This window comes from Barbus barbus (genome assembly GCF_936440315.1).
Source record: "Barbus barbus genome assembly, chromosome: 14".
Classification (NCBI taxonomy): Eukaryota; Metazoa; Chordata; class Actinopteri; order Cypriniformes; family Cyprinidae; genus Barbus; species Barbus barbus.
Window position 1 is genome coordinate 8,214,545 of NC_136742.1, and position 21,657 is coordinate 8,236,201.

The following is a 21,657-nucleotide window of genomic DNA, read 5'->3' on the forward strand; positions in this document are numbered from 1 at the left end:
GGCGCCGGCTCTGACTCAGATACATATAAGACTAAAATCAATAGAATCTAAAAATCTTGAAGTGTCTACTTGACACTTGAACGAATTCAAATTAAAAACTAATGTTTCTGATTATGCAATCCGTATGAAACTAAAGCAAGGTACAGTCTTTCCCGTGTCTGAGCTCATTATATGCAGTCACCTGCGCGCATATGCCCATAGATACAAAAAAAAAAAGTAAAATATTAAGAAAAAAAAAATCATCTAATATTCATCATTTTTGAAAGAAGACCTGCTATGAGAAATTTACCTCATAAGAACAGCGCGATCTGACATTATGCAGCAGAGAAGATCATTTCTGTAATTTATTCTTTCCTACATTAGTTAACGTGTTATTTTGACATAAACCTGTACAGATTTTACTAGTTGGGCTTTTCCTGAACATCTTGCCAAACTGAAATGTATTGTTTAACTTTTAAGCCTTTTTGTTATTCAGATATTTTGCAGAGTATTTCTATTTGTTAACCAAAGGTGGTTACATTTTTTTTCATAAAAATGTTTAAGTATTACAGTTGTTTTAAAGCTAAAAGGCTAAACTATTCTATGTTTGACTCGAATTGAAAGAATATAGAGTTTAATTTCTATTAAGGTTTATAGGGATTTTAAGATGTAGCCTAATTAGCGATTTGAATAATTAAGTTACTTATTGAGTAACTAAGTTACTTTTCAGATAGAGTAATTAGTAAAGTAATTTAAATACAATATTGATTAAGTAATTAGTAACTGTAATTAATTACTTTTTGAAAGTAACTTACCCAACACTGCTCTCAACCGCTCTCAACTCAAGTTTAAAGTCATAGGCAGCGCAGCATAGCTCTGTGCAGCGCAAAAGCCCGGGTGGAGAGTTTGTTAAATATAAAGCGGGAAATTACAGATACAGTATTTTGCTCGTGCCCTTGCTGTCCTGGGCCCTTTAGATGTCGTGGGCCCCTGGGCAATTGCCCAGTTGCCCGTATGGTTAATCCGGGCTTGTGTACCACCATGATGTATGGGCAAGTTCTTCACCATCAAGGCAGGGAGGAAGATCTTGTTAACCTCAACGTTGGAGGCACCCAGCACAAGGTGGAGTGCTGCGTTCTGCTCCGATTCCCCAACACATGTGTGGGTCAGTTAATCCAGTGCTGCAGTGATGCCGCAATCCTGGAACTCTGTGACGACTACAGCTCCGCTGAGCACGAATACTACTTCGACAGGAGCCCGCAATTGTTCCACTGTGTTCTAAACTTCTACCGTACAGGACACTGTCATGCTCTGGAGGAACTCTGTGTGTTTTGCTTCAGTCAGGAGATCGAATACTGGGGCATTGGTGAGCTGGATCTGGAAGCCTGCTGTCTCGAATGGTTCCTTGAGTGCAAAAATGAGCGGGAGCAGAATGCGTCTGGCCGGTCTAGTAATGCAGCATCGTCTGGAGAGATCTCGGTTGTGGGCAGTGACCTGTGGAGGTTTGAGGGCACGTGGTGTTCAGATGTACGCAAGTGCATGTGGCAAACTCTTGAAGATCCCAATCACTCCAAGTGTTCCAAAGGTGAAGCTGCGGTTTCCGTCCTGGTCATTTTGACCAGGACATGGGGAAGGAAAACCAACATGGGGAAGGTGGTTCAGGTTCTCCTGTTAATGAGGGCCTTCAGTGTGCTAAAGTTTGCTCGACATTCAGAAGGAGTGAGAGCTTTTGGAGAAACTCTAAAGAACTGCCAATGCGAGGTGGGTCTGCTCGTTCTTTTCATTTACTGTTGGAATATCGTTCTTCTCGACTTTTATCTACTACACTGAAAAGGAAGACGCTTCATCCAAACTCTCTTCTATTCCTGTTTGTTGGTGGTGGGCCATTATTTCAATGACTACGGTGGGGTATGGGGATGTATATCCACAGGCAGCGGCTGGGAGAATTCTAGCTACACTTTGCATTCTCTGTGGGTTGCTTGTGGTTTCTTTACCCATCACCATCATCATGAACAACTTTTCTAAGTACTTTGATAAAAATTCACCTAAGAGGCGTCTTTCAGAAGCTAAAACATAGGAAAATGTCAACGGGTTCCCTGTGGTTTAAAATGTTGGCTTGCTTTTGCAATTTAAACTTCAGAAACATTTTTGTGGTTGTTTCAAAGAAAGTATTTTTGACAATCTTTATATTAATAAAAAATTAAAGCCATCCAACATCTTGGTGTTAAATACTTAATTTTAAACAACAATGCTTGATGTTTGAAAAAAGTGAAAGACCTAGAATATCCACAGCACTTCAAAGTCAAGTAAAATGACATACTCAGAACAAATGAAAAAGAGCAGCACAAAATTCTTTCTTTTCTTCAAAAAAGTTTAATAGTAGTTCTATGTACAACAAATGATCATACTTAATATTCAGTTATTCAAAGAGGCAGATTGATCAAATCTGAAATTAGGCAAAATACTGAAGCAAAACTAAAGTAGAGAAGGACCAAACCCTTCATAAAATCCTCATCTGCAAAAAACCCAACATTTCATATTTAGATATGTGAATATGACTCAATAAATTAGAAATAAAAAAGCAAATTAATTGTACAAATACCAAACTATTTGTAAAATGCCAAAACAACTAACAGCAATGAAACATCAAATCATACATTCATTTTTTTTTCTTTTACGATCCTGCATGCTGTCATAGCTCTATAAAATAATCTTGAGAAAGTTCAAATAAACATGGGTTAAAGCAAAAAAAAAAAAAAACTTTTTAAATTAAGCATATATTCATTTATCAATATATGTATTTTTTCTAAATAATGTATATTTGGCATTAGATTCATCCTTTTTATTGATATATTTAATGATTCAAAACCAGTTTGAAGCCAAACCATTCTCAAAAACTCACTGTTAATAGCCCATTTATGAGAGGTCTCACTTATTCAAACCACATTACATCAGATGTGCTGAAAAACAAAACAAAAAAGAGAAAATCCCTTCCCTTGACAAATTATGAGAAACTAAGACCAAAATATTTTCATACTGGGCTTATGGTTAACCTTTGAGACCAAAAACTTCTCAAACCTCCATGCTCTGAAAAGTCAACGGAGCACCACAGACAGACCTCAACATCCTAAAGAATCGTTATTTTCACATAGTCTACCAAAGAAAGGATGTCAAATTGTGTCTGTGCCATGATCAATTAAACCCTTCAGGTTATTGCTGAACAGGCAGTGAAACATCTGTACTTAATTTCTACAGCTGAACACTCATTCAACTGCCTATAATACTGTGATTTCTTTGCAGAGAAGCCTTGAATAGGTGGACAACTGACAAATGAAAAGGGAGCGTGGGGTAGAGAACAACTGATAAAGGGTATAATCTTTAATTTTGTAATTATATGCAATTATATATATCTTAAAAAGGTAATCGAGCCATTTGGAGGGCAGACAATGAGGCCTATACACTATTAAATATATTGTTTCTGTATGAGTGTGAGTATATGCATGTTGATTGTCCTGGTAAAACCAATCTGTGCCTATATGAATCCAACACACCTCTATGACAAAAGCACCAGTTTTAACCTCTCAAATGTCTCAATGTATTTTTAAATTGTTGTTTACATTTTCACATTTTCAGTAAAATAAATAACAGCATTGTTCATAGAACAATAGCTGTCTTTGCATTATGGAGGAGGTGACCCTCAAAGAGGAGAATCAGAAACTAACAAAACCTATTAAAGGGCTTCCCTGCAGTACGTCAGTAAACTGAAAGTGGCAGCGCAGTTTTTTGTAATGTAATGCAATGCGTTTGCGATCCAGCTTTACTGTATATCTGGCCACAACTTTATACAAATTTTTATAGGCAAGAAATATCCTCAGGGGAAGTAGTGAATAAATAAAATGCAACCATGTTGAAAAAAGCAGGATTGCTGGTCACCAGCATGTTGGGGTTTAGATGTGAGAAGTGTCCTTTTTAACTAGCTTAACCAGCAGAAATGCCATACAGCTGCAAATGCAGTAACTACAGCAACTGATATGAATCGATTTGAAATAAATTATATTTTATTTGAATCCGAGGATAGTTGTGCCAAATTGTACAGATCGGAGTCTAAAAGTCCAGATTTCAGGTCTAAATCAGTTTTGGAAATAAAAGGTTGTTAATGCATTTAGCCTTTGATGGCCAACCTATGTCAACGAGCTTCACTAGACAGATAACGTGTGTTGACTAGTTTGTTGCTGGTGAACAGCAAAGCTATGCTGGTCCACCAGCTAGACCAGCATCATACCAGCTCTAAATCATCTTTTCAACAGGGTTGCAAGACATATTTTTTGTATTCCTCAATAAAATCTATTCACAAAAATGGGTAAAACATATAGTTTCTGTGAATAAGTGTCTCTTCTGAAACTCAGAAATTCAAACCAGAGCTGCTGCATAGTAGAAAGGCATGACAAATCGCTCTGTTTGCCTTGAATTGATTGCAGAGAGACCCAGTGCTAGTAGAGAGACTTTACTACCACTAGTGTAGTGTCCTGCCATTAATACCACACACTAAGAGGTAATGACACCATGTGCCTGCCATGTATTTATACACTATTGCACATTCTGGCAAGTCTGGTAGAGTGTGTAAGCACGTGAGAGGTGGACACTGGCATTTAGTCTGATACTGTGTATTTTTGTTTGTAGAGATGAACAACGTGAAGCCCTCATGTGTCCGTCTTAACAGAGGACAGATATAAATCAAAACTGAAGTTACCTGCATTTAACACTTTCCTCAGTCTTGAGGTGCGGTCACACTAATTACATTTCGGAGAGTGCAATGAATATGGGCAACAGGATATAATGTCACATAGTTATTAATAAATCCGAAACAACACGTTTTTAATCAACCCAGGCTTATTGGAAAACCGTTTGTGTGGTGACATTTCTGCAAAATTATATAATGTTGCTTCTCCCTTGTTTCAATGTGCTACCGAGCAAATTCATTACCAAAGAAAAGCCATACATAAGGAGCTGGTTATATGATGCAATCAAAAAAATGTGTTTGTTTACAAACCATGTACTACGGTAAAAGTGTTATGAGGCTGTAACATAGTACTATTTCACAAGAAACCACACACAAATAAGTCTTTATTAATCGATAGTCTGCCCAGTAATCAGCTAGAAACTGCAATATTGACTCAGGCCTCTCTCGATTTAAATAAATAAATAAATAAATCTCTCATCAGGGACCTTGGAATAGTCCTAACCTTCCCCCCCATTATTGCACCCTAATGTTTTTGGAGTTTTGCAAAAATGTAAGTAGGCACGTTTTTCCAATAAGCATAAGTTGCTTGAAATGTTGAATGAGAGATTCTATATCCACTCCACCTTTTCATAGCACTGCAAACTATGTAGCTATGAGGTCTGTATTCTTGGTGCTACAGACTTCTCACTAATTTGCAAGTTTACCAACTTTACATTTCACTCAACTGTGTTCACATGCATATGAATGGTTGTTAAAGTTTAATGTGACCGCACCTTTAGACTTCCATATTGATAAAACACTATATTAATACCCCTAATAGCTGTCAATATTTATACTGAACACATCACTATCACACAGTCCTGATGAAGTACAGAACCCAAATTTGCACATGATAATCCAAGAGGTGTTCTAAGCAAAAACAATTCAGCAAAAAATCAATGATCCCACCAATCATGCATCTGTTTTAACATTTTTGAGCCCCTACAAGATCAGATGATCAGAAATGATGATGAGAGATGATACCGCAGGGTTTCGCCAGTCTTTGATCGTAAGCGACATTTCCTCTGCATAAGTCGTATCTCATGCAAATCATTTTAAGTCTCCAACACTGATTATAAGGCACCTATGGATGTTTCCACCTTTTATAATCACCTCTATCTAAATCTCTACTTAAAAAAAAAGAGAAAAAAGACAGACATATGACATGTCAGGTGATGGCACTCTACAACTATTTACATTTACACAAGCAGCGATACATCTAGCCACAACTTGTCAGCACTGCCTGAACACATTTTATGGCAATATCTTTTAAAACAGGGCTGGAAGTTTCTCTGAAAAAGAGCCCTAGTTGTAAAGTAGTCTTAAATTGGACTAAAATATGTAAATCATTGAGAAAGACACCTGTCCTGTGGGCTATAATATTTTAGCTGTTATATAGTCTTATAAAATGTGCAAGATGATAACTGTACCTCAGTGTATATATTTAGCAGCAGTTGGTAGCATGTTGATATCTTCCCAATGACTTACATTTGCCAAGAAAGGAAACGCAACAGCTGTGAAGAAGAACCTCAAGCAAAAAAAAAAAATCCACCTTTTTATGAGTTTAGTTAACTTCCTTTCAAACTATTTGGACTAATTGTAAAGCGTTGATCATTTCTTTGTGTATATAGTACTTTCAATATATTGAGACAAGAACTGAGACAGCAGTACTGAGCCATTACAACATGTAAAAGCACAGCATTACACACTCAATGTATGGCACTTCAAGGAATAGTTCACCCTAAAATGTAATCATTTACTCATAAGATGTTTTGCAGAATGTCCTGGCTGCTTTCGTCCTTGCAGTGAGGTATGGTGACCCAACCTTTCAAGCTCTAGTCCTAGTCTAGTCTAATCAGATTTTTTTTTCTTGCCAGTAATGGGCACCATCTTTTTCCACTGTGTAGAAATGAGCTGTCTGGATATTCACTAAAGCGCTCCTTCTGTGCTCAATATGAGGATTACACCAATGGAGATCAAGATAAGGAGATGACAGTTAATCATTTTAGGTTGAACTATCCCTTGCTTTAAAGGGATCGTTCACCCAAAAATGAAAATTCTGTCATCCATTTCTTACCCCCATGTCGTTCCAAACCTGTAAGACCTCTGTTCATCTTCGAAACACAAGTTAAGATATTTTTGATGAATTCTGAGAGCTCTTTGACCCTCGCATAGACAGCAATGTAATTAACACAATCAATGTCCAGAAACGTAGGAAGGAGATCGGTAAAATAATCCATGTGACATCAGGGGTTCAACCGTAATTTTACGAATCTACGAGAATACTTTTTGTATGGAAAGAAAACAAAAATAATGACTTTATTAAACAATTTGTCTCCTCCGCGTCACCCTGGCGCCATTTCTTTGGAGAGTGTTTGCTGCTAAAAAGCAAATTTTTTAGTTTCATCAGACCATAGAAGCCAGTCCCATTTGAAGTTCCAGTCGTGTCTGATAACTGAATATGCTGGAGTTTGTTTTTGGATGAGTTAATCAAATGTAGAGCTGATCAAATGTAAAAACTGAAACTTGAATGCAATGTAAGTCGCTTTGGATAAAAGCGTCTGCTAAATGCATAAAACGTAAATGTAAATGTAAGCTAAGAGAATTTTTCTTGAAACCCTCCCAAACAACATGTGGTGATGTAGGTGCTGTTTGACAATTTTTTTTTTCTTTTTTAGGTTTTCTGACCCCGAGACTCAACTATTTTCTGCAATTCTCCAGCTGTGGTCCGTGGAGAGTCTTTAGCCACTCAAACTCTCCTTCTCACCGTGCATTAGGACGATATAGACACGTCCTCTTCCAGGCAGTTTCGTAACATTTTCTGTTGATTGGAAATTCTTAATTATTGCCCTGATGGTGGAAATGGGAATTTTCACTGCTCTAGCTCTTTTCTTAAAGCCACTTCACTAATTTGTGAAGCTCAATTTTTCTTTTGCTGCACGTCAGAAATATATTCTTTGGTTTCTCTCATTGTGATGGGTGATTAAGGGAATTTGTGCTTTGTTTTCCCTCCTATTTATATTTCTGTGAAAAAGGAAGCCATGGCTGGATAATGTCATGTTCATAATCACCCTGGACCCGTCTCCTCCGCGTCACCCTGGCGCCATTTTGGAGAGTATCCACTGAACGTAAACAGCGTATGCTGTTCTGTGTCAGCTGCATACACGGCATATTTTTGTTTTCTTTGCATCTTATTTTTGTTTTTATTTTATTTTACCGATCTCCTTGCAGAGGTGTAAAGAGTAACGGAAAACCATTCTTGAGTAAAAGTACAGATACCTTACAATATAAATTACTCCACTACTAGTTACAAGTCACCAATTCCAAAACAACTTGAGTAAAAGTCTTAAAGAGTATCTGATTTTAACGGTACTTAAGTATTTTACTTATACTAAATATAGTCTCGAAGATGCACTAGTCAAAGAGACATCCCAGTCAAAAACTGTAATGCTGGGGAAAACAGGCAGAGGCAAGGATCTATGTGCAGGCATTTCATAGAAAAACTAGAACAAACAATAAGCCAAAAACCAAAGGGAACAAATAACAGAATGGCAGGCAAACAGACAACCATTACATTCAATAACTCCCAAAAAACTAAAGAAACACTAGGGCTATATATATATATATATATATATATATATATATATACATACATACACACAGGAGGCTAACAAGCTGAACAAGATAAGATAACTGACTACAAACACCACATGAGACAGGAAGTTACATCAAAGTCTAAGACAAGGCATGTAACAATACCTGTCAACATTTGGGTACCAAAATCCAGGAGACCTTCGCGGGGGGAGTTACACATAAGTAGTTGTAACATTACATTGTGTGTTTATAGTATGTGTAGCCCTTCTGTGCCCTGGCTGCATGAATAAGCCATTGTGGTTTAATATGCTGAGATGTGTCGCTTTTCCCACCATGTCTGATATTAAAATTAGTGCGACACACTTTGCAAAAGATGGGTGTGAAATACGGGAGACTCCCGGGAAAAACGGGAGTGTTGACAGGCATGCATGTAACATGTAACGCAAACAAGAAAGTGCTTATTTGTGAGGAGAGTAATCCTGTTTATTTTCCAAAAAAATTTAAATAAAACGGAACACCTCAAAATTGCAATAAAAATATTTTTTTTATAAAAAATTTAATTAAAAAGTCAAAGTCTTCTTGCACTGGATGTGCTGGTTTTGGCCTCATTGCCAGCTGCAGTTATATAAAACACATGTGATTCAAAAGTACTTGCTAAGGAGCTCACATTCACGTAAAGTAGCCTTGTTGACAAGTTTGGGTGAGTAAGGGCAAAACGCACAAGATATAGTACTTTCAGTGCCCTGTAGTTGGTGATATCACCTCTTTTGTAGCAGAAAAGCTAGGTGCCTTGCAAAATGTCTAACCACAACACTCAAATATAGTTGAGTAAAGAGTACAGATACTCATTCAAAAATGTAGTGAAGTAGAGAGTAAAAGTTGCTAATATCTTTGATACTCAGTAAAACGACAAAGTATCCGAAAAGATACTCAAGTACAGTAATTATTTACATTTACTCCAATAATTTACACCTCTGTCTCCTTGCTTCGTTTCTGGACCTTGATCGTGTTAATTACATTGCTGTCTATTGGAGGGTCAGAGAGCTCTCAGAATGCATCAAAAATATCTTAATTTGTGTTCCGAAGATAAACAAAGGTCTAATGGGATTGGAACGACACGAGGGTGAGTATTTAATGACAGAATTTTAATTTTTGGGTGAACTATCCCTTTAACTGTGGTGTTTTAACTTTTATCATTACCCAATTTATTTTTCCTGTACAACGAGACTGAATTTACTTCTAAAACGAGCTGAAACATTTATTGACAATTCCTTCTGTTCTTCTGATTCTTCATTTTTAGTTTTTTACTTATATATATATATATATATATATATATATATGTATGTATATATGTATATGTGTGTATATACACAGTCATGGCCAAAAATACTGGCACCCTTGGTAAATATGATCAAAGAAGGCTGTGAAAATTTATCTGCATTGTTAATCCTTTTGATCTTTTATTATAAAAAAAATTTCATTGCATAATAAGAATTTTAAATGCGGGGAAATATCATTATGAAATAAATGTTTTTCTCTAATACACATTGGCCACAATTAACGGTACTCTTTTATTCAATACTTTTTGAAACCTCCATTTGCCAGTTTAACAGCTCTAAATATTCTCCTATAATGCCTGATGAGGTTAGAGAACACCTGACAAGAGACCAGAGACCATTTCTTCATCCATAATCTCTCCAGATCCTTCGGATTCAGTAAGCTAACTCTATAGCTTGAGCTCTTGTTTATGAGAGTTTGGGCTTTTAATCACATCTTTATGTGTTGATGAGAGGTTTTGATAGGTTTGTAAAGGGTTTGCTGTCAGTTTGTCAATGGTTTATTGAAAGTTGTTAAACTTATTTAGCCTAAAATATGCGCTGTACTTTTAATCGGTGACGTCACTGACAAGGAGCGTGAATTAACTGAATCTAAGGTTAGATCAATATTGAATTTATTTTTATATGTATGTATATGTGTGTGGCTGTACATACACATGTAGTTGTTTTTTGGTGTTTGGCTTAGTGTTATGTTAGAAGCATTATTATACTCATTTTGTTGTTTTAATATTTTGAAATTTCTTTTTTTCATTTAAATGTTTACTATTGAAATGTATGCATTTGTCAATTTTATTTAATTTATTTTCTTAAGTGTGTGTGTGTGTGTGTATAGTATTTACAGAGTTTTGATTTTTAGTTTTAGTTACTTTTTCTTATTTGTAAGTCGATTTGGATAAAAGCGTCTTCTAAATGACTAAAAGTAAATGGCTAAAAGATTACCAGCTCCATGACGGTGGTGCTTCTTTTCAGTTCATCCCACTCATTCTCTACAGGGTTCAGGTCAGAGGACTGGAATGGACATAGCAGAAGCTTGGTTTTGTGCTCAGTGACCCATTTTTGTGTTGTTTTTAAGGTTTGTGTTTGGATTATTGTATGGTTGGAAGATCCAAACATGGCCCATTATAAGATTTCTAACAGAGTCAGTCACTTATGTCTATGTAAGCCCTGTCTATGAAACCAGGCCCTTGAGTGTTTGCTGCTAAAAAGGTCATTTTTTAGTTTCATCAGACCATGGAAGCCAGTCCCATTTGAAGTTCCAGTCATGTCTGACAACTGAATATGCTGGAGATTGTTTTTGGATGAGCTAGGAGAATTTTTCTTGAAACCCTTCCAAACAACATGTGGTGATGTAGGTGCTGTTTGACAATTTTTTTTTAAGGTTTTCTGACCCCGAGACTCAACTGTTTTCTGCAATTCTCCAGCTGTGGTCCGTGGAGAGTCTTTAGCCACTCAAACTCTCCTTCTCACCGTGCATTAGGACGATATAGACACACGTCCTCTTCCAGGCAGTTTCGTAACATTTTATGTTGATTAGAAATTCTTAAGTATTGCCCTGATGGTGGAAATGGGAATTTTCACTGCTCTAGCTCTTTTCTTAAAGCCACTTCACTAATTTGTGAAGCTCAATTTTCTTTTGCTGCACATCAGAAATATATTCTTTGGTTTCTCTCATTGTGATGGATGATTAAGGGAATTTGCACTTTGTTTTCCCTCCTATTTATATTTCTGTGAAAAAGGAAGCCATGGCTGGATAATGTCATGTTCATAATCACCCTGGAGTGCTCAAAATTGTGAATATGAATGGAAATATACTTCAGAGATATTTTACTCATAAGAATTTCTAGGAGTGTCAATAATTGTGTCCAACGTGTATTAATGAAAAACATTTATTTCATAATGATATTTCCCACCATTTAAAATTATTATCCAATGAAAGGTAACATTTTTGTGAATTTCTTAAATAAAAGATCAAAAGAATTAACAATGCAAATTAATTTTCACAGCCTTCTTTGATCATATTTACCAACGGTGCCGATATTTTTGGCCATGACTATGTGTATGTATGTGTATATATATATATATATATATGTGTATTTTTTGCAAGAGCAGGGCAGTACATTCACAATGCTTTTTGCTTAAGATGCTGTAAGGCTGCCAGGTAAAGGAAATATCTAAAAAGCCAGGGATTCATATACTGCTTTATAACGCCTTATGAGTCTTAGCAGCAGTTATGCTAAGAGGATAGACCATACCGGCATTTCTGAATATTTAGGCCTGGAACCAGGGGGAAAATTCCCAGAATCACAGTTGTGGACAGTTAAAATTGTGCCAGTAAAAAAAAAAAAAAAATAGCTGTTAAATAGCTGTTGTATTTACAAATATAAGATACTAAATCTAATGCTGCTGTTGATTATTATTTAGTCCACAATCAAGGTAATAAAGAACCTAAAGCCAAATTAAAAATAAAAAGCAGAGTTGTTGCCACCCAACTTAAAATATGGTATTTGAATTTAGCAATTCATCATAGAGACCCCTATTGCACACCCGGGTTTCTGTTCTCAAAAGTGACAGGGCAGATGGGCACATTGTTGTGCAAATGCTGGACCAAAAAAACTGTGATATACAAAAAGCATAACTCTCTAACCTAAAATACATGAATTTCTTTTCAACAAACCAGTGACCGTAAATATGATGATTCGAGATGCATTGAGACACGGTGTTAAACCTCCCTTTAAAAAGTCCACAGGTGGTTTTTAGTGCTGTGCAGTAAGGAGAGGGGCTTCTACATTTTAGAGTATAAAGCAGCACCATTTACAGTAATATTATTAAAGTTTCTTTTGCACCTTTATATGTCACAGACTACCTTGAGTGGTGAACACTGAGGAAGATTGGTGTTATAAATACTTCTCTGTAAATGTTTTTGTGTAAAACCGGCGGTCAGTCAATGAAAGTCAAGCTATGACTGAATGATGTCAAGGCCTTTTTGGGCTGAATGAACTTTAAACCTTAGCAATTGAATAAAAGGATTTTTAAAACTCTCGTTGACAGTGCAGTTAAATCCAGAACTAGATTTAATCTCCGTCAACCCTGAAGCTAAAACTAAATTGAAGTCTAGAAGCAAAACCTTCATGCAAATCCCCAACTGCGACAACATCACGAGGATCAAGATCAACATTTCCGTTGGAAATACAAATGTGGATCATTTAAGAAGTTGAACTGCTTTGTACAACCTTTTAAGCAATAAAGACTTTGCAATCTTAAAGAAATTGTGATCTTAAATCCACTTATTTAAATCTAAACTCTATACTAAGTCAAGTTTAGAGTCATTTAATTTTTATGTGTGTGGGAATGATGCTGTGTATGAAGTGACTATGCTGTGACATTAGTTTTGTGCCAGTGCTATAGAATACATTTTCTGAAAGGAGTGTTAACTGTGCCTATGCTGAGGGCTAGACTTTGGCTTTGTTCAGACTGGCGGCAAAATTCCGATTTTATTTTATTTATACATTTTTTTTGGAATCCAATGTTTCCAAACTACATCCATTTGTGGTCATCTCAAAAATCTTCTACAATGCGTCTGAACAGTCAGATTACATTATAGGTTACAGAAAGTAGTTTTTCGTCATTCCAGAAGTATCGCATACTATATGTCTCTTTTTATTTTACTTTTATATTAAATTTTATGACATTCACTGGAGCCCTAAAGATGACATGGACATAAAAATTATATTTCTTAGCTAAATAAAGTATTGCGTTCCCCCCAGAAATGTTTGCCTGCAAAAAGCATTGAAATATAACCACCTCATATCAACACAAATGTTTTGCGAGTGAACGGGGAAAAATTCTCAGGGGAATGCAAAAGTTTTGTGCAAGAAAGCAAATTACTTGGGGGAGCGCAAACATTTTGTGAGAAACACAACGCAATATTTTTTTTAGAAAGCGCAAAGTTTCTCAGGGGAATGCAAAAGTTTTGTGAGAGAATGCTAATTTTTTTGTTCAAACGCTTTATGAATGTTTGTAAGATAATACAAACGTTTAGTGAGAGAAAGCAACATTTCTTAGGGAAATGCAAACATTTTGTGAGAGACAAATGTTTCACAAGAAAACACAATGTAAACTTCTTTTTTTTTGAGAAAACGTTTTTTGAGAGAATGCAAAGCTCCTCAGGGAAATACAAACGTTTTGCGAGAAAAAGCTAATTGTCTCAGGGGAATGCAAACATTTTCTAAGAGCAAACAACAGTTTTGTGAGAAAATGTATATATGCAGATATTTTGTCGAGAGCATCGAAATATAATTTCCATCAGTATGTCCCTATGGCTCCATAACATTTATGTCATTAATAGTGAGTAAATGATTTCGGACAGCATATGCATGAATGTTAATAAGAATTGCTAATATGTGACCCTGGACCACAAAACAAGTTCAGGGTCAATTTCGAAAAAAAAAAAATTAAAAGCTGGGTAAATAATCTTTCCATTGATGTATGATTTGTTAGGATAGGACAACATTTGGCTGAGATGCAACTATTTGAAAATCTGGAATCTGAGGGTGAAAAAATCAAAATGTTGAGAAAATCACCTTTAAAGTTGTTCAAATGAAGTATTTAGCAATGCATATTACATATCAAAAATTAAGTTTTGATATATTTACAGTAGGAAATTTACTAAATATCTTCATGGAACACTATCTTTACTTAATATCCTAATGATTTATTTGGTCAAAATTACAATGTATTTTTGGCTATTGCTACAAATATACCCCAGCGACTTAAGACTGGTTTTGTGGTCCAGGGTCGCATATGAGCTAATCACTCTTACGCATCTCATGTGGTCAGCACCATGGCAAGATGTCATGATAACTGTCCTCTTTGCATCTTGCTGATGCTTATCACTACTATTGCCTCCTAACTGTGTCTTAAAAATGGGATGTGAAAACCAAATCGGATTTGTGTGCAGTGTGAACAAAGCCTTAGTTTTGGCCTCTGAATGTAATAAAACTGATATACAAACTGGGTTGCAGTAGCTGCAGGTCTTGGAGTGCATAGACTGCCATGACCTCTTTGCATTGAGCTCTGTTTGAGGCATATATAAACTCACCACTATTCTCAGCTCAGAGTAGATAATGAGCAGAGGAAGAATACTTGTAACAGATGTGAGAATGTGAACGGGTGCAGCGGTGACATGGAGCAGAATGGATGTACCCTGTTGGTGAAGCGCACTGGCGAGGCATAGTATATGTGTGTTTCATAAACGGGTTTGGGCTTCAGGGATGTAGATCTCTATGCTGTCGGCCCGCTCTGTAACTGAGCTCTGTCGGAAAGAAGCAGCCCGTTTTGCCGCCAGGAGCCTGCGGCGTGCCTCTTGCCTCTGTCGGTCCTGCAGATCCAGGGATCGCTCACGCGTGACAGCTCCACGACCTTTAGGAGGCCTCTTTGTAACAGGAGGCGGCCATTTTCTTTCCTGAGGTACAGAAGAAGACTTCATTTTCATTTCCTTGGTTTATTAGAATGTGTGTCAATGCAACATCAATTTAGTGCAAATAATTGTTTAAAAAGAAAAAAAAAACAACATTTAATCAGTGATTTTCTTATTTTTGTGAAAACAAATGCACAAAATGAACTTAGTGGCGGATAAAATGAAGCTGAATGACTATATTTACTCATTTTATCCCCTGATTAAAACAATCCATTTAACAGAGGCATCAGTATCAGTATTAGTAATTATATATACATTTTATGTAAATACATATATATATTCACTACCAGTGCTGGGGAAAGTTTTTTTTAAAGTAATCCATTACAATATTGCGTTATTTTATAAATATTATATTTTTTGGCAATTGTAAAAGCTCTCTCACAACAAAAGTGAAATAAGTGAAGTGAAGTGACATTCAGCCAAGTATGGTGACCCATACTCGGAATTTGTGCTCTGCATTTAACCCATCCAACGTGCACACACACAGCAGTGAACACACACACACCGTGAACACACACCCGGAGCAGTAGGCAGCCATTTATGCTGCAGCTCCCGGGGAGCAGTTGGGGGTTCGGTGCCTTGCTCAAGGGCACCTCAGTCGTGGTATTGAGGGTGGAGAGAGTGCTGGACATTCACTCCCCCCACCTACAATCCCTGCCCGCCCGAGACTCGAACCCGCAACCTTTGGATTACAAGTCCGACTCTCTAACCATTAGGCCACGACTTCCCCTACAACAGACTTCCCCTACAACAGTAAGCCTCAGGCTGAAGGAAATGTGAAATTCAAAAATCTCAAACAAATCTTTCAGCTGTGCTGGCATTCTGGATGCCATAAAGAATAGGACACAAGAGAGTAGAGTTCAACACTTTCATCTCAATCAAAAAAAAGAAGAAGGTTGAATTAGTATGGTTGAACTGGGTCACTGAGTCAGAACTGCTGATTAAATGTGATTAAATATATAGGTAACACTTTATTTCGATAGTCCACTTTGTACTAACTATACATTCTACTAACAGTAAGTAACTTTGCAACAACGACTAGCAGTCATCAGAGTATTAGTAAACTGTCTGATAATATCTTCTAACACTTTATTTTGATGGGTCCACAACATACTTGCAAAGTTTCTCATACTCCGTATGTTGTATGTCAACTTATTCCACTGACCCTAAACCTACCCTACTGGGAGTTAGTAGACATGTAGTAGCAAATTAATGAAAATTAGTTGATATGTAGTTGACATGCAGTTACAAAGTTACTTATAGTTAGTAGAATGTCTAAAGTGGACTATCGAAATAGTGTAACCAATATATATAATAAATTAAATATTACATATAAAGGATTTTTGTGTTAATGTAATTATTCCAGGTTTCCGTAATATTCTGAGTTTGCTTTTCAATGTTTTATTCATTTTGAGGAATACTTTTTTTTTTTTTCTTTGCAAGTGAGATGAGTAAATGCATGTTTAATTTAGAATCTTAGTCTCATTTAGTCAAATTTAGTTAATAATGTTTACACAGCACACACAACACTTCTGCACTTACTCACAATTTCTCTCAACATGAAAGCAGTAGAGCTGTCAGTCAATAAATGGGAAAACAAAGTACCTGGCATTACTTATTTGAAAAAGTATCTCATATATTTTCTTGTAAATTAAAAAGTAATGCTTAACCTAGCTACCAATTTAGCTACTAGCTTACTAGTTACTTTAAAAAAGTAATCTGATTACATAACTCATGTAACTTGTAATGTGTTAACCCCCAACACTGAAACTACCATTCGAAAGTTTGGCATCTGTAAGATTGTTTTAAATGTTTCTGAAAGAAGTCTCCTCTGTTATGCTCACCAAGGCTGCAATTATTTGATCAAACATACAGTAAAAACAGCAATATTGTAAAATATTATTACAATTTAAAATAATCTTTCTATTTGAATATATTTTCAAATGTATTTTATTCCTGTGATGACATGCTGAATTTTTATAATCATTACTCTAGTCTTCAGTGTCACATGATCCTTCAGAAATAATTATACTATGCTATTTAACAAGAAATGTTTCTTATCAATGTTGAAAACAGTTGTGCTGCTTATTTATTTATTTATTTTTGTATTATACATGTATTTTACTGCAATCTGTGACCTTGTTGTGTATATATTATTTATTATTATTATTATTATTATTTAGTCATTTAGCAGACGCTTTTATCCAAAGCGACTTACAAATGAGGACAACAGAAGCAATCAATTGTAGTAATAAAACAACTAAAAACAGATAGAAAAACTAAGAGCTAAAACTTTATAAATACTACATACACATTTAAAAATAAATTAAATAAAAATGCCAAATGCATACAACAATGTCAAAACTTAACATTTAAATGAAAAACAAAAAAAGCTAAAAACAATTCAAAATATTAAAGAACAAAAGGTTATTTACACACACACACACACACACACATACACATATATATATATATATATATATATATATATATATATATATATATATACACATATATACAGATAATAAATTATAACATAATTTATGTAGCATCTGCTTCTGATCCTTGATGGTCATTAGGACTTCATGTCCTAAGGGATCCTTTTAGCCTTTTGACATTTGCATATAATTCACAGCCTGACCCCACATTCTACCTTTATATGGGTGCTAAATTGCCAATGGTTGTCCCCCCACTGTCAAAAAGATGCTAAACAGAATTGACTATCTGTTCTCTCCATCGGACTTCAAACACATTCCAAGAGAACTAAATGACCCTCGGTACCAGGCCTGGCTGACCAGTGGACTACCTCCACGAGTACAACACACATAACACACACGCATAGAGACATTTCCTTTATTTAGACCATAATTAATCAGTTACAAAGGTATCTGGTATAGGCACGTGTTGTTTGTAGGTTTCCTTATTATATTAGCCTAGTGACCACTCGTTATTTGTACAAACCCGATTCCAAAAAAGTTGGGACACTGTACAAATTGTGAATAAAAACAGAATGCAATGATGTGGAAGTTTCAAATTTCTATATTTTATTCAGAATACAACATAGATGACATATAAAATGTTTAAACTGAGAAAATTTATAATTTTAAGGGAAAAATAAGTTTATTTAAAATTTCATGGCATCAACACATCTCAAAAAAGTTGGGACAAGGCCATGTTTTCCACTGTGTGGCATCCCCTCTTCTTTTTTATAACAGTCTGCTAACGTCTAGGGACTGAGGAGACAAGTTGCTCAAGTTTAGGAATAGGAATGTTGTCCCATTCTTGTCTAATACAGGCTTCTAGTTGCTCAACTGTCTTCCTCTTTGATGCGCCAAATGTTTTCTATGGGTGAAAGATCTGGACTGCAGGCTGGCCATTTCAGTACCGGATCCTCCTTCTACGCAGTCATGATGTTGTAATTGATGCAGTATGTGGTCTGGCATTGTCATGTTGGAAAATGCAAGGTCTTCCCTGAAAGAGACAATGTCTGGATGGGAGCATATGTTGTTCTAGAACTTGGATATACCTTTCAGCATTGATGGTGCCTTTCCAGATGTGTAAGCTGCCCATGCCACACGCACTCATGCAACCCCATACCATCAGAGATGCAGGTTTCTGAACTGAGTGCTGATAACAACTTGGGTTGTCCTTGTCCTCTTTAGTCCGGATGACATGGCTTCCCAATTTTCCAAAAAGAACTTCAAATTTTGATTCGTCTGACCACAGAACAGTTTTCCACTTTGCCACAGTCCATTTTAAATAAGCCTTGGCCCAGAGAAAACGCCTGCGCTTCTGGATCATGTTTAGATATGGCTTCTTTTTTGACCTATAGAGTTTTAGCCGGCAACGGCGAATGGCACGGTGGATTGTGTTCACGGACAATGTTTTCTGGAAGTATTCCTGAGCCCATGTTGTGATTTCCATTACAGTAGCATTCCTGTATGTGATGCAGTGCCGTCTAAGGGCCCGAAGATCACGGGCATCCAGTATGGTTTTCCGGCCTTGACCCTTACGCACAGAGATTGTTCCAGATTCTCTGAATCTTTGGATGATATTATGCACTGTAGATGATGATAACTTCAAACTCTTTGCAATTTTTCTCTGAGAAACTCCTTTCTGATATTGCTCCACTATTTTTCGCCGCAGCATTGGGGGAATTGGTGATCCTCTTGCCATCTTGACTTCTGAGAGACACTGCCACTCTGAGAGGTTCTTTTTATACCCAATCATGTTGCCAATTGACCTAATAAGTTGCAAATTGGTCTTCCAGCTGTTCCTTATATGTACATTTAACTTTTCTGACCTCTTATTGCTACCTGTCCCAACTTTTTTGGAATGTGTAGCTCTCATGAAATCCAAAATGAGCCAATATTTGGCATGACATTTCAAAATGTCTCACTTTCAACATTTGATATGTTATCTATATTCTATTGTGAATAAAATATAAGTTTATGATATTTGTAAATTATTGCATTCCTTTTTTATTCGTAATTTGTACAGTGTCCCAACTTTTTTGGAATCGGGTTTGTATTAGTAAGCTCTAAATACTCATATTCAGGTGTATGAATGTATCTCTGGTTTAATATATGCTAGATGTTTCTTTCTTGATATCAAAATGATCTGCTCTTTATTTCTCAAACAATGATGTACACTGTGACCTCGGGAAATGCATCATACTATTCTTACGGTACTGTGGGAAAAATTACACCGATCGAGCAGAACAGTCATAAAACATGCAAATGAGGTGTCAAGTGAGACAAAGAAACACTTTCCCGCTGAAACTATGTGCCTTGTTATTGGTCAAACTGACCAAAATGGGTGTTACAGGGTCAGATAAAACTTATCCCACACCCAAAAGGCGAGTTCTTCTCTTTACCTTCTGTGCCCTAGAGACACACATCACCGTGGAAACCTCGCGACTCCCCTTTCGGGGGGAGTCCGAGCTTCTGGCAGTTTTGAGCTCAGTAACTTTCGTGATTTAACTTCGGACCAATCAACAATGTAATTCTTTGATGGTTCTAACATGTTGTATTTAGCTGATGTGCAAATCCTGCCATTATGCTCTCTCTTGCACGTGAACGCTCTCTCTCTCTCTCTCTCTCTCTCTCTCTCTCTCTCACTCCATGCCTTCCTTCCGTTGGCATCTATGTTTAATGTATGCATGTTTGTGTTTAGTTCAATGTTACATGTTCCCCTGTAGTGTAGTTTAATAAACATCTATATGCATTCACACTTGGTTGTCTGTGTATGCAGCTCACAGAAACGAGGTCACTTTAATATTCCGGTTTTGTTACATGCTAATGAGCGATGTATTAGTAAGGAAATAATTTTCCTTAGAGTCAATAGGTGATTAAAACTGTCTGTACTGCGGACGAACAAATCATTTTATTGTACTATTAATGCTACGGTTAATTCCTGAAGATGAATATATAATTGATAACAACCAGTTATGACATCAGCAAACCGCTCACCCACACGACACCACACACACTGTCTGCCATCTGCCCTGTACAGTGAAAACCGGGATTCATCCGTGAAGAGAACACCTCTCCAAAGTGCCAGACGCCATCGAATGTGAGCATTTGCCCACTCAAGTCGGTTACGATGATGAACTGCAGTCAGGTCGAGACCCCGATGAGGATGACAAGCATGCAGATGAGCTTCCCTGAGACGGTTTCTGACAGTTTGTGCAGAAATTCTTCATGCTGTCTAATCAGCATCTTGATATGCCACACCTGTGAGAAGGATGGATTATCTCGGCAAAGAAGTGCTTACTAACACAGATTTAGACAGATTTGTGAACAATATTTGAGAAAAATAGGTCTTTTGTGTACATAGAAAAATTCTTAGATCTTTGAGTTCAGCTCAAAGTGTTGCGTTTATAATTTTGTTGTTCACATATATATATATATATATATATATATATATATATATGCTCTATTGGATTGAGATCTGGTGACTGTGGAGGCCATTTGAGTAAAGTGAACTCATTGTCATGTTCAAGAAACCAGTCTGAGATGATTTGAGCTTTGTGACATGGTGCATTATCCTGCTGGAAGTAGCCATCAGAAGATGGGTACACTGTAGTCATAAAGGGATGGACATGGTCAGCAACAATACTCAGGTAAGCTGTGGCGTTTAAACGATGGCGTTTATATCTATAGAAAGCTTGAAGTGTCTGCTTTAAAATTAAGTAAGTCTTATCGAAAACAAGCATTCTGCAGCAATTTGTGTTACCAAGCAATTGAACAGGTCTACCTAATAAAGTGGCTGGTGAGTGTATATACATGCATATACACACACATATACATACATATATATATGTGTGTGTGTGTATGTATGTGTATATATATGTATGTGTGTGTGTATATATATATATATATATATATGTATCTGTGGACACATTCTGTAGTTTTGTCTCATATTCATCTTTTAATCATATTTGCAAATGTCTTGACTCCACAGCCAACAGAGCAATTTTGTCTTTACTG

General features: G+C 36.4%; 1 protein-coding gene across 1 annotated transcript; it reads left to right on the forward strand.

Annotated features, from left to right (window-relative positions):
* Positions 1-1,020: 1,020 nt before the first annotated feature.
* On the forward strand, positions 1,021-14,923 carry LOC306879945 (delayed-rectifier potassium channel regulatory subunit KCNS3-like; the record flags this gene model as incomplete). Its single annotated transcript, XM_079433176.1, has 2 exons — positions 1,021-1,740; positions 14,801-14,923. 2 exons carry the CDS (start codon positions 1,021-1,023, stop codon positions 14,921-14,923), a joined length of 843 nt encoding a protein of 280 aa, XP_079289302.1.
* Positions 14,924-21,657: the final 6,734 nt, after the last annotated feature.